The sequence below is a fragment of the Psammomys obesus genome, unplaced genomic scaffold (genome assembly GCF_907164565.1).
Source record: "Psammomys obesus unplaced genomic scaffold, mPsaObe1.curated_primary_1811, whole genome shotgun sequence".
NCBI lineage: Eukaryota > Metazoa > Chordata > Mammalia > Rodentia > Muridae > Psammomys > Psammomys obesus.
In genome coordinates, this window is record NW_026596158.1 from 2576393 (window position 1) to 2589396 (window position 13004).

Sequence of the window (13004 nt, forward strand, 5' to 3'; positions counted from 1 at the left end):
AGTGAGGGGCTGGGGTGTGGCTCAGTGGTAGAGCCCCTGCCTAGGATTCCCCAGTGAGGGGCTGGGGTGTGGCTCAGTGGTAGAGCATTTGCCTAGAATGCTCCAGTAGAGGGTAAAAAAAAAGCTGGAGACCCTAGGTTCCTTGAAGGCATGTGGTAAAGTTTTATTTTAGAGAAAAAAAAAAAAATCCCTCTAATACAGTAGTTCTCAACCTGTGAGTCATGACCCCTTGGGCGCCACATATCAATTATCCTGCCTATCAGGTATTTATAATATGATCCATAACAGTAGCAGAAGCACAGTTATGAAGTAGCAACAAGATGATTTTATGGTTGTGGGTCACCACGACATCAGGGGCTGTATTAAAGGGTCCCCGAATCAGGAAGGTTGAGATCCACTGCCCTGAAATACGGGTGTCACAGCGTATCGTATCTAGACTTGTCTGCTCATTAGCACACCCAGCTCCTGTACTTGTGATACGGTACAGTCCATGTGAGCCGGGTACATTAGGATGCCAGGTGCCAACCTCCAGCCCAGAAAGCCCCTTGGAGGGACCAGAAACGGCACCTTTCTTCTCAGAGACACCTGAACCGGAAAGCTGTCTCACCGAATGTGCAGCGGAGTGACGCATGCGTTACAAATGGCCTTCCTTGGCCGCCATGCTGTCCTTACACAGTCTGTGTAAGGCTGGCCAGGAGGCGGTGTGGGTGGAAGAGGGGCCTCACCTCCGCCATTCTTCTCGTAGGAGATCAAGAGCAACAAGACCATTCTGCACTTGGCTGTCCAGGCCGCCAACCCTCCCCTGGTTCAGTTGCTGCTGGGGCTGCCGAGGGGGGACCTGCGGGCCTTTGTCAATATGAAGGTGGGGCTTGGCCTTAGGTGTGTGGGTGCCCTGAGTTACAGTAGCCAGGGGCAAGTGGGCACAGGGGTTCTGTGAGCTGTGGATGTCTTGGGGGGGTACTTGCAGGTGTGAAAGGAGCGTGCCCTCTGTACCGGGGTGGGTGGGGTACGGCCGTGGAGGGAGGGATGGGAATGTACTGGGCATGGCAGGACCGGAAGTGAACGCAGAGGATCCAGGGGTTCAGGTCTGGGTCCCTGGGGCTCAGCCCTCCCTTTGTGGTTACAGGCACATGGGAACACGGCCCTCCACATGGCTGCTGCCCTGCCCCCCGGGCCGCCCCAGGAGGCCATCGTGCGCCACCTGCTGGCGGCTGGAGCGGACCCCACGCTGCGCAACCTGGAGAACGAGCAGCCGGTCCACTTGCTGCGACCCGGGCCGGGCCCTGAGGGGGTGAGCGCTGGCCTGACCTCTGAGCTGGCTAGGGGTGCCCCTAACTGCACCCAACACTGGGTTAGAGGGGGGCATTCAGTCTTGGAAGGTGGCTCTCCAAAGAGGGCCTATGCTGAGTGACCTAGTATCCCAGCACTTGAGGCAGGAGAGTGTGAGAGCGGGGGCCAGCTTGGCCTGCGTAGTTAGACCCTGCCTCGAAAAGAAGGAAAACCAAAACTACCCCAAACCGTGACCTCTGACCCTACAGTCGGACCCCTTCCTTCAATATGACGACTCCTTCCGACTTCCTTTCTTTGTACCCTCAACCCTGAGTCTTGAGCTTAGGGTGTGGCCTTCAGTCCTGCACTGAGGTCTCCTATTCCTGTCCCTCTCCCTGGATCCTGACCTTCAGTGTGATTTCTGACCCTGGCCTCTGCCCTTTGACTCCCAACAATGCTGGCCCCATGGTGGGAACTCCAACCAGCAAAACCTTCCTGGCTTTCGGGTCTCTACCAGAGTCTGAACAGAGGCTCACCCAACCCCACGTGGGTTTCAGTGTATAGCCCATGGTGTCCCCTGACCCCCACCCAAACCTCAGCCATTGCAAGTAGTGGGGTGACAGGCCTGGACCACTACACAGCGCCTCAGCCCCTCCCTTGACTTTAGACCTACGACCTTCCCACCCGGCTGACTGCACTCAGCCCCTCCCTTGCCAGTACACCACCAAGGCACCCCAGCTCTGAAAGCCCTCCCCCAGCCTCCCTCATACCTCACTCTGCCTTTTTTCTTCTTTGTCCCTAGCTCCGGCAGCTGTTGAAGAGGAGCCGTGCGGCACCCCCAGGCTTGTCCTCTTAGGACTGAAATCCAGAACCTGGACTGATTTTTCCAGTCCCCACCGTCCCGTGGGACAGTCAGTGTATGCTCATGTCGCAGATCCATGATAACGTATGTGTAATATCCTGCCATTAGGGTCTTACATTAAAACCTCAGAGTGGCACTGGGAGAGGTGAGCGGTCCCCAATATTTGGGGTCACGTGATACCTCCTCCCCCTACAAGGGGCTGTCTAGATGATTTCTGTGAAATCGAACCCACTTGACCGTTTCTGTGAAACGCCCTAGAAACCTATAACTCTCTCTGGATCGGTTACGATCACCGCCCCCCAGGCCCAGTCTCACACCCCAGAAACCCCAGTGGGGCCTCCATGAGAGTTGAGGCATCCCAGTACCATCCCATCAGTGTCCCTCCCCAGGACCCACACCCCTTAGGTGTCGGAAAGGTGGCATTAAAGGGCTCTGAGTCCTGACTGCATTGTCACTTAGAACTCAATGTTCCAGGCTCAATGTCTCAGTGAATCTATCCCCTTGACCTGTGTATTGCTGTAGCTACCAATTAAACTCTATTTGGACTCAGACTGTGTGGTGCCGTTTAAACTGGGGAGCATCGGTGCAGGAAAGTGGCACGTAGGGGTCACATTTGGCTGATAGAAGGGCTAGGGACAGATCCAATGCCTAGTGAGGGGATTCTTCTGATTTTCAGATGGCTATCCCTTCCTGGCCCTGACATTTCAGACAACTGGTATCCAATCCCCTTTGTAAAATGTGGGAAGACAAGCAGGGTGGTGGTGACACACACCTTTGATCCCAGCACTTGAGAGGCAGAGACAAGCAGGTCTATGAGTTTGAGGCCAGCCTGGTCTAGATAGTGGGTTCCAGGGCAGCCAGAGCTGTGTAATGAGACCATGTCTCAAAACAACAACAGAAGATGTGAGAAGACTTCAAAGGTAGGGTGCTTATCAGGCTGGGGTGTGGCTCAGTAATGGTGTCCTTGCTTAGAATCCCCCAGTGAGGGGCTGGGGTGTGGCTCAGTAATGGTGTCCTTGCCTAGAATCCCCCAGTGAGGGGCTGGGGTGTGGCTCAGTAATGGTGTCCCTGCCTAGAATCTCCCAGTGAGGGCCTGGGGTGTGGCTCAGTAGTGCTGTCTTTGCCTAGAATCCCCCAGTGAGAGGCTGGGGTGTGGCTTAGTGGTAGAGCACCTGTCTAGAACCCACTAATGAGGGGCTGGGGTGCTGTTCAGTGGAAAAATATTCTGCCTTGTGTTGATAGGCACAGTGGCACATGCCCTTAGTCCCAGAAGGCAAGGGCAGGCAGATCTCTGATTTTAAGGCCAGCCTGGTCTAGCTAGAAAGTTCTAGGGCAGCCAAAAATTCACACTGAGATTTTGTCTAAAAATAGACAGCTGGGTTCGGTAGTGCACACCTACAATCCCAGCACTTGGGGAGGCAGAGGCAGGCGGATCTCTGTGAGTTCAAGGCCAGCCTCGTCTGCAAGACAGCCTGGACAGCCAAGGCTACACAGAGAAACCCTGTCTCAAAAAACAAAACAAAACAAAACAAAACAAAACTCTAGCCCTGGCCAAACACCAAACAAACAAACAAAAAAATTGGGGGCCATAGCACACAGGACTCAAGTTTGAGTCAAGCCTGGACTATAGAGAAAATACTTTCCTCAAATATTTTTAATCTGGGGGCTGGAGAGATGGCTGAGAGGTTAAGAGCACTGTCTGCTCCTCCAGAGGTCCTGAGTTCAATTCCCAGCAACCACATGGTGGCTCACAACCATCTATAGTGAGATCTGGTGTCCTGTTCTGGCGTGCAGGTGTTCAGACAGACAGAACACTGTGTACATAATAAATAAATATTTAAAAATATTTTTAATTTTATTAAAAGGAGGGAGAAAGTAAGGAAGAAGGGAAGGAAGGAAGAAAGGAAGCCAGTTCTGGGGTATCAAGCCCACTTCCTGCTCTAATCTAACAACCCTCAACTAATGAGACAGGAAGTGATAGATACAATGCCTCAGGTCCCATATCTCCTGGTTGCATTGACTCTGGAGTAAAGGTTTGCTGTTCCCTGTTTCCCTCTACAGAACCAAGCTCCTCCAGCTCCCAGTAGCACTTAGTGACACAGCCTCTCTTTCCTGGCCTCCCCTTGCTGTGGCCTTGCAGCCTTCCTACCAATGTGCTCTCCCGTAAAAATTGCCTTTGGGTGTCCTCAGCATCTGCTTCCAGAGAAACTCAAAGCCAGATGGGGCATCCACCAAGCTTACTTCTCAGATTTGCCCCACAGCCATCTGTCTCTCTACCCCATTGAGTCACCCATTGCCCCCAGTCCAGACAGCCCCTTTGCCCAACAGTGTTCTCTGGTGTATGGACCCTCATGGGCCACCAAGTATATACATGAGGGTTTGTTCTGTCACCTTGACTGGATTAGGAAGCATTTAGGAGCTAGTACAGTGCTGGGTGTGTCTGAGAGGGTGTTTCTAGGGACGACAGTGAAGATTCGGTGAACAAATGGCCACACCCTTTGATAGATTCCTAATATAATGGCGTTACTGGTAGATGGTCAAAGGTTGCGTCTGGACAAATGAGGTCATTGGAAGCATGTCTGCCGGGGGCTATGTTTTGTCTTGGCCTCTTTTTCCATGCTCCCTGTCATCGTGAAGAAGCTTTTCTGCCATGTGCTCCTGGTGCCATGATAGCACTGACTCTCAGTAGGTCCTTGGACCAAATTCTCTGAAACTGTGAGCCAAACACTGCCCTCAAGATGTTTCTTCCAGGTAGCTGGTACCACTACACTATATCAGTGTATTTTAGGGCCAGTGCAACCCAGCTCGGGGCTTCAAACATCTACCTCGTAATTGCCAATGGCTCCGCAGTCTGGATTGGGCTCAGCCGGAGGCGACTTGCTTCGGCCACTCATGATGGCCGAAGTCAGCCGCGGGTTTTTGCTGTAGCTGGATACTGAGCCAGTCGCAGGAATGCTAACTCAGCCTCGTGTCGGCAGCTGTTGAATAGACCAAGAGTCTCCTCATGTGGTCCAACCAAAAATCAGAGCCAGGTAACAGTTACCAGGTGACCAGGTGAAGGAAGCAAGGGCTGTAGCCCACATCACACCGTTCTGACTAGCTAAAGGATGGGTTTCAAGCCGATTGGCTAGGATATAGGGTAGGAGAGCGTGGTGACTTCCTAGCTCTCCACCATTCCAGGAGAAAGGAACACAGCACGGTGCTGTGGTTTTAAGTAGAACATGTAGCCTCAATTCAAGCAGGACATTCAACAAGTATTGATTTGGGAAAAAAATAAAAATAAAAGTAAATACAAATAAAAAAACAAACCAGACAGGCAGAGCCTGAAAATCCGAACTTAATTTCACCTTACGATCAAAATGGAGACTTAAAAACAAAATGGCTGCGATTATGCTAAGTTATGCTAGGCAGTAAGGCCTAGACATGTCTCAGTGCTGGTGTGCCTCCACAGTCCATCAGGGCAGGTGGACCCTCCATGTGGTGGGTTCATAGTTAGGACCACTATCTCCGTGATTCCATGTGAAACACTGTGACTAATAGCAAACTGGGGAGGAAAGGGTTTATTCGGCTCACACTTCCACAGCACTGTTCATCACTGGAGGAAGCTAGGACAGGAACTCAAACAGGGCAGGAGCCGGGAGGCAGGAACTGGAGGGTGCGGCTTCCTGGCTTGCTCCTCATGCCTTGTTCGGCCTGCTTTCTTATAGAACCCAGAACCCCAGCCCGAGGATGGCGCCACCCACAACGGCTGGGCCCTCCCCTAGCAGTCACCAATTAAGAAAATGTTCTGAAGCCCAATCTTTTCTTAATTGAGGCTCCCTCAAAAAAAAAAAAAAAAAAAAATTGAGGCTCCCTCCTCTCCAATTGCCCAAGCTTGTGTCAAGTTGACATAAAGCCATCCAGCACAACCGGGCGCAGTGGCGCATGCCTGTAATCCCAGCGCTCAGTGAGGCAGAGGCAGGCGGATCGGTGTACGTTCACGGTCATCCTGATCCACAAAGCAAGTGAAGGACAGCGTGTTGAGAGGAAATACCCTTTGCTTCAAGTTTGCCGACACATCCCATAGACCAAAGCCACAGGGCCAGATTGGCTGTGGGGCCACACTCTATCACCCCAGCTCTTGGGAGGCCGAGGCAGGAGGTTCAGAAGTTCTAGAGGACAGGAAAGGAAACGGGGGCATGGATACTAAGGCCAAGTGATGTCCTCCTTGTCGGCTGCCTCGCGGCGCTGTGTCCCCGATGCAGCCGGTGGCCCATGAATTCAGAGGAACTTGGGAATTCCTTGTACAGTCGATTGTATAATATGGTTTAGGGGTTCTATGTCCAAAAAAGTGAAAATCTTCAGTGTAAGAAGAAGTTTTTTTTTTAGGGGCACAAAGCACCAAGAGAGCAATGGCAAAATATTTTAATGATGGTACTGTTTTAGAATGTTAATTTTTAAAATGTACATGTGTGAGAGAATATGGGTGCCCAGGGAAGCCAGGAGAGGGCATCGGATCCCCTGGAGCTGGCATGACATGTGGTTGGGCTGTAGGTTGCCTAACTTGAGTGTTGAGAAACAAACCGGAGTCTTCTAGAAGAGCAAGGAAGTGCCCCTAACTGTTGAGCCATCTCTCCAGCCCCCAATAACAGTATTTTAAAATTAATAATGCGGCCTGGTGTGGTAGCACACGCCTTTGATTCTAGCACTCAGGAAGCAAAGATAGGCAGATCTCTGTGAGTTCAAGGCCAGCCTGGTCTACATAGTGAGATCCTGTCTCAAAATAACACCAACAGCAGCAACAAGGCTGCTGAGATGGCTCAGCCAGGAAAGGTTCTTGTTGCCAAACCTGATGACTTTGAACTTCATACCCAGGACCCACATTAGATAATTAACTAACTAATTAATTAATCAGAGATAGGGTCTTTCTTATTATGGAGCCCTGGCTGTCCTGGAACTTACTATGTAGACCAGGCTGGCCTTGAACTCACAGATCTGCCTGCCTCAGCCTCCCAAGTGCTGGGATCAAAGCCACCACCCTTGGTTTAGAATGTATACTTTATTAAATCGTGTGTCGTTGTGAGTTCTTTCCCTGTGGCATTAGGGTAAGGTGTATGGGCGTCCTCTGAGTTGAATAAAGGCAGGCCCACCATTACATGGACACAAACCTAGGACTTTGGTGGGCTTTGAGGTGAAGCACTCATTATCCAAGCCACCCCCTCTTCACACTGACTGTGTGTGTGTGTGTGTGTGATATTCGTGACCCGTGTTGATGCGGCTGTTTCACGAAGAACCTCTATTAGCTCATGAGGCCTTTGGGAGAGTTAGAAATAGGTGCTGGGGGCTGGAGAGATGGCTCAGAGGTAAGGAGCACTGACTGTTCTTCCAAAGGTCCTGAGCTCAACTCCCAGCAGCCACATGGTCTCACAGCCGTCTATAATGAGATCTGGTGCCCTCTTCTGGTGTGCAGGCAGAACGCTGTATAAACAATAAATGAATAAATGTATCCTCCCCCTAGCCCCCCTCCGCGCCATCGGTCAGAAACACCTCCTTTGTGTTTCAGGTTTGTTTGAGTTTTTTGTTGTTTGTGTTTTGGGACAGAGCCTCTCTAAGTATTCCAGGCTGTCCTGGAACTCTTATGTAGACTGGAGACCAGACTGGCCTCGAACTTACAGAGAACTCTGTCGGCCTGCCTCCACCTCCTGGGTGCAAGGATTAAAGTTTTGCGAGACACCCACCCCTCACCCAGTTTAAAGACCTGCAGGAAGTCAGTTATGCTAACACACAGCTTCTCCAATAGACACGCAGGATGGCCTGGTGGGGGAGGGGACTTTATTGGGATGTTAGTGGGTTAGTGAATTCCAGGGAGCGCACACACTGGGACCCCAGGCGGTGGTGGTCACCTTAAGAAGCAATAAATTAGCATAAAATAAATTACGGTGAGGGGGTCCCTCGTGGGGCAGCAGCTGGGAACTTCTAACGGGGTGGAATCTGGACCTGGGAAGGGGAAATACGAATGAATTTGTCAGGGTCTCCCTCCCCCCCAGGAGGCTGGGAGCTGGGATCAGGGGCCTGGAAGAAGGGCAGTCTGGGCTGGGCTGCGGGCAGCCAGGGGCGGGGTCAGGGGCGTTCCTCCAGGAAGCGGTAGGTGGGGTTCTCATAGCCGTGCCTCTGAAGTTCCCGGAGCTGCTGTTCCTCCAGGGTGAGCATGGGGTCCACCTACCACGGGGCCAGAGGGGGCTCAGTGCGTGGGGGCAGGGCTCCCCGCTCACTCCTACCCCACCGCCAGGTCCGCCCCGTCACCTCAACCACTCCATGGCTGATGGTCCCGTAGGGCTTCTTCTTCCGCAGAAGGAGCAAGGACAGGACAATGAGGGAGCCCCCTCCAGCTCCCATGATCAGCAGGCCGGACACAGCTTCCCGGGACACTCCAGTCCCAGCCGGCGCCTGCGGAGGGGCGACACGAGATGGAGAGCGTCTCTGAGGCCCACGGGGATCCAGTTGCAGCTTTGGGGAGCACGGCCTGGACACGGACCTCTGACCTCGCCCCCAGGATCTGCCCCCTCTTACCAGTTCATCCCGCTGGATATCCGATGAGTGGAAGGGAAAGCCCCTCGGCACAGACGCGTTCACCTGGGGGAGCAGCAGATGTCACGAACCCCCAAGGCCCGGGAAGGTAGCCCCCCAGCCCAGCAACACCAAGGTTCCTTCCTGAAGCTGAGGAATGCCAGCTTCCAGAACCTTCCCTCCACCCAGGGTCCAACCCCCCCCCCCTTACCTTTTGCTCATACTGCTCCAGTGGGGGCACCTTCTCTCTCCCAGAGGAGGAGGAATCTTGATCCGTGGATCCTACCCAACCCAAGTCACACGTCACTCCTGGAGGGTTGGGCCACCTCCAGAGGGATCAGAAAGGGCAGACTCCACCCCAGGAGGCCTCCCCCTTTATGGTTTGGGATTCAGTGGGATTTGGGGGCTGGGGTCTATGGTGTGTGATACTTACCTTTCGGAAGGGTCTCTGGGGTGTCTGCTGGCAGAAGGGGACAGATGACAGGCGAAACAGTGAAAGAAAGTAAGAATGGCTCCCCAACCCCAAGACCAAGAACCCTCCAGAGGCCCCACATACCCCTGAGGCCAGCCCAAGCTAAATAGTGGGTTCTAATCCAGCCTGGGCTACAGAGTAAGACCCTGTCTCAATAACCTAACGACCGAATTGGGCCTGATGTCACCCACGCCTGTAGTCTGAGCTACTCAGGATGTTGAAGCAGGATCAAAAGTTCAAGGCCTGTCTGGGCAACTTAGACCGTCTAAAAGAAAGACAAAGTCCTGGGTTTCTCAGCCGCTTCTTTCTTCAGGCCAAAGAAGCCAACTTTGTGAAGGAAAAGAAGTGAGGCCTTATTCCCAAAGGCAGGCTCTCCGTTCAGGCTCACTCACCGTCTTTTGATTCAGGAGGCTGAGGCCCACCCTTGTCCTCACTGCTGCTGCCAGGCACGGAACCTTCCAGTTCGCTGGGACCCAAGTGTTCAGAGTGGAGAAGCTCCTCTGAGGGGACACGCAGAAAGACTATCGGGAGCCATTCAGGAGGAACAGCAAAACAGCTCCAGAGCCCACGGAACGGCCCACCAGTCAGCAGGGCCAGGGTGATGTGTCGGAGAGGCAGAGCCAGAGGGCCACGTGTCCTGAGGGCTGCGTGCTGTGAGGGAGCATCGCTCTGCTTGTCCTCCTCTTGGTCAGCTCATCCCTCACAACAGATGAGGTATGCGGGAACTCCAAGGAGGCTGCCGCCCTCACTCACAATGACAACGCCTGATTCGGCCACCACCCCAGAAGGAACTCAGAGGTGCAGATGGCTAGCAATGGCCACTACCCTTGTTCAGCAAGGTTAGGTAAAGATGTTTTTTTGCTAGTGGCTCTGACATAGAAAACCTTAGGGAAAAGTAGACTGTTTAGCAAGGTAAAGAGTTTTTTGTCAGTGGCACGGATACAGAAAGTCAGAGAACAATTTGAAGTTAAGAAAAGTGGACTCTTAACAGTAAAGCTAGGGGCTTTTTGAGGTTGAACAAAGACATCATCCCAGAGCAGCAATGGCTGACTTGATGCTCTCAAGGCGGGTCAGTGGCTGAGACAATTGAATTCCTTCCGCTTGTCTTTGCCCTCCGCTTCCTGATACGATTTAATAAAAGCTATTAACGGGTAGACGCACATCTTAAAGGTTTAAAGTGGACAGGGCTGATCATTTTTTATGACAAAAGTTTTGATTTGTGATTCTCGCAAGATTTTTATAAGGTTACCTTTTAAGATAACTGATTCTTTCTTTGCAACCGCAAACTGAAGCCTGCCCTGCCAGTAAAGAAAACGCTGACTGAAGAATTACCTTGCCTGCTCACCTTGTTGATATATATAGCAAGTTGCTTTGTTACAAGTGTGCATGGCTTCTTGGGAATAATTTGGTTTTCCTATTTGTTTTTCACACCTGATCATGTGAGGGTATCGGGGAACATGTTTTTTTTTATGTACACTCATTGTAATAGTTCACTTAAAGAAAAAGAGAATCTAACCACATTGTGAATTTTGTACTGCTTAAAAGATCTTGCTGGAGCCAGGCGTGGTGGCGCACACCTGTGATCCCAGCACTCAGGGAGGCAGAGGCAGACGGATCGCTGTGAGTTCAAGGCCAGCCTGGCCTACAAAGCGAGTCCAGGACACCCAAGGCTACATAGTGAATCACTGTTTGGGGGGGGGGAAAGAAAGAAAGAAAGAAAGAAAGAAAGAAAGAAAGAAAGAAAGAAAGAAAGAAAGGAAAAGATCTTCCTGGAAAAACAAACCAAAACGTGGTTTGTTCCATCCACCAAGATGTGTGTATGTGTGTATGTGTGTGTGTGCAAGGTTGTTGGAATATTTTTCCATCCACCAAAATGCATGTATGTGTATATGTATGTATGTAAGGCTGGGTTGGAGCTTGCTCTCTGGAGTTTGCTCCATCTACCTGATGTGTGAATGTGTGTGTATGTATGCATGTATGTATGTATGTATGTATGCATGTATGTATGTATATGTAAAGTAGAAGACTGTAAGAAAAGCTAAATGAAGAAAAGAAGCTTGTTGGAACCTACCTGCTGGAGTCTGTCTTACTTCATCAAGTGTGTGTGTGTATGTGTGTGTGTGTGTGTATGTGTGTGTGTGTATATGTGTGTGTGTGTGTATGTGTGTGTGTGTGTATGTATGTGTGTGTATGTGTGTGTGTGTGTATGTGTGTGTGTGTGTGTATGTGGTCTTTTTCTCTCCCCTTTTCCTTCCTTCCTTCCTTCCTTCCTTCCTTCCTTCCTTCCTTCCTTCCATGATCTCCCATCACCAGTGGAAAGCCCATGCCAGAACTAACAGCCTAGCCCACACTCACCACCAGGTGCAAGCCCACACCAGGGAGCTACCAGCACTGGCTGATGACAGCAATTTAATCCGGGCCCCTCGGTTGGTTCCGGCCTGGAGAACTGACCTCAGATAACAGTGTGTTGGGTCATCTACACCCCTCCTCAGTGTCCCCAGCTGGTCTGTGAAACAAGATGGCTGAGGGGGTGCGAGGAGAGAGCGCCACAGTGGGGCTAGGGCGGGCACCCTGACAGTTGAATGGACAGGAGATTAGAGACACAGAAGAGGTGGCTCCAGGCACACAGCCTTGGGACATGCAAGGTGGGGAGCTGGATGCAGGCGGCCCCAGCAGGGAAGATGGAGGGTGAGCTTGCAACAGCCCCTCCTATTTAAGTATCAGGAGGTTGAGGGCTGGGCATTCTGGAAGGAAGTCACAGCAGATGGGGGGGGGGGCGGGCTCTGCAGGCTAACACTTCCCATAACCCTCATTCTTGTGTAGGCTCCCTCTGTTGAATCCGGATTTGGCTTGGGACTTGTTCTAACCAGTACAGTTTGGGCGAGGTACTCCAGGGATGTAGTTCAGTGGTGCGCATGCTAGCATATAAAAGGCCCTGGGTTCGATCCCAAGCACTACCCAATTATTTATTTGTTTGTTTTGCTTTTCTTTCAAGACTGGGTTTCTCTGTGTAGCCCTGGCTGTCCTGGAACTGGCTCTGTAGAGCAGGCTGGCCTCGAACTCAGAGATCTGCCCATCTCTGCCTCCTGAGTGCTAGGATTAAAGGCGTGCGCTACCACACTGGTCACTACCCAGTTTTTTGAGGTGGGTAGGCCCAATGTATGCCAGAGGGAGGAGGACTATGATTTGAGGCTGGCCTGGGCTACGTGGTGAATTCTAGGCCAGCCTCAGTTACAGAATAAAACTGTGTCTTAAAAAGCCAAAGGCTGGGGACGTGGGTTATGGGAGAGTACTTGCTTAGCAGCACACAATGTAGCCAGGTGTGGGGGCACAAGCCTATAACCCCAGCACTTGGCAGGCAGAGGAATGCTCAAAGTTCAAGGCTAGCCTGGTCTACATAGTGAGTTTCAGACCAGTCTATGCTACATAGTGAGGCCCCATCTCAAAAAAACAACAATTAAAATCAAACCATACAACTGACAACTAGCGATACCACCAAAAGAACCAAATCCAGGCCAGACAGAGGAAAATTATTCAAATTAAGTCCAAAAAAAAAAAATGGTTCTTAATTTGAATCACCAAGTTCTAGGGTGATCTGAATGAAGAATGGGGAGCTGAAGGTTGGGAGTCAAATTTTGCCCTCGGAGAACTGAAATTCGGGACAGAAGTCGCGGGCACTCACGGATCTGGGGCCGCAGCTCCTGAGCCAGGTGAGGGTTCTGGTCCAGCAGCCCCAGGCTCTGATTCATTCGTTCTTCAATCACCTGAAGGTGGGTCTGGACCTGCGGGGAGCGAGTGTGAAGGTTGAAGCAGGCCGTGCAGGCCGGAGAAGAACAGAAGCATGAAAATGAAAAA

At 51.6% G+C, this 13004-nt stretch overlaps 2 protein-coding genes across 3 annotated transcripts in view; one reads left to right on the forward strand and one right to left on the reverse strand.

The window, feature by feature from the left end:
• The window catches only part of Nfkbid (NFKB inhibitor delta), a 7823-nt gene extending 5152 nt beyond the window's left edge, over positions 1-2671 (forward strand). Inside the window, exons 10-12 of the mRNA XM_055595057.1 lie at positions 746-862; positions 1127-1291; positions 2072-2671. Of these exons, the coding sequence (XP_055451032.1) occupies positions 746-862; positions 1127-1291; positions 2072-2125 (336 nt within the window). The 3' untranslated portion in view covers positions 2126-2671. The remainder of the gene's footprint in view (positions 1-745; positions 863-1126; positions 1292-2071) is intronic.
• A 5249-nt stretch (positions 2672-7920) lies between these two features.
• Aplp1 (amyloid beta precursor like protein 1) overlaps positions 7921-13004 on the reverse strand; it is an 11507-nt gene continuing 6423 nt past the window's right edge. Inside the window, exons 11-17 of one of the 2 annotated variants that reach the window (XM_055594895.1) lie at positions 12832-12931; positions 9542-9649; positions 9111-9134; positions 8889-8959; positions 8681-8743; positions 8414-8557; positions 7921-8329 (exon numbers count right to left, since the gene is read on the reverse strand). In XM_055594895.1, the coding sequence (XP_055450870.1) occupies positions 8231-8329; positions 8414-8557; positions 8681-8743; positions 8889-8959; positions 9111-9134; positions 9542-9649; positions 12832-12931 (609 nt within the window). In that variant the 3' untranslated portion in view covers positions 7921-8230. Of the gene's footprint in view, positions 8330-8413; positions 8558-8680; positions 8744-8888; positions 8960-9110; positions 9138-9541; positions 9650-12831; positions 12932-13004 lie in introns of both variants that reach the window. The other variant, XM_055594894.1, reaches the window with a different exon arrangement.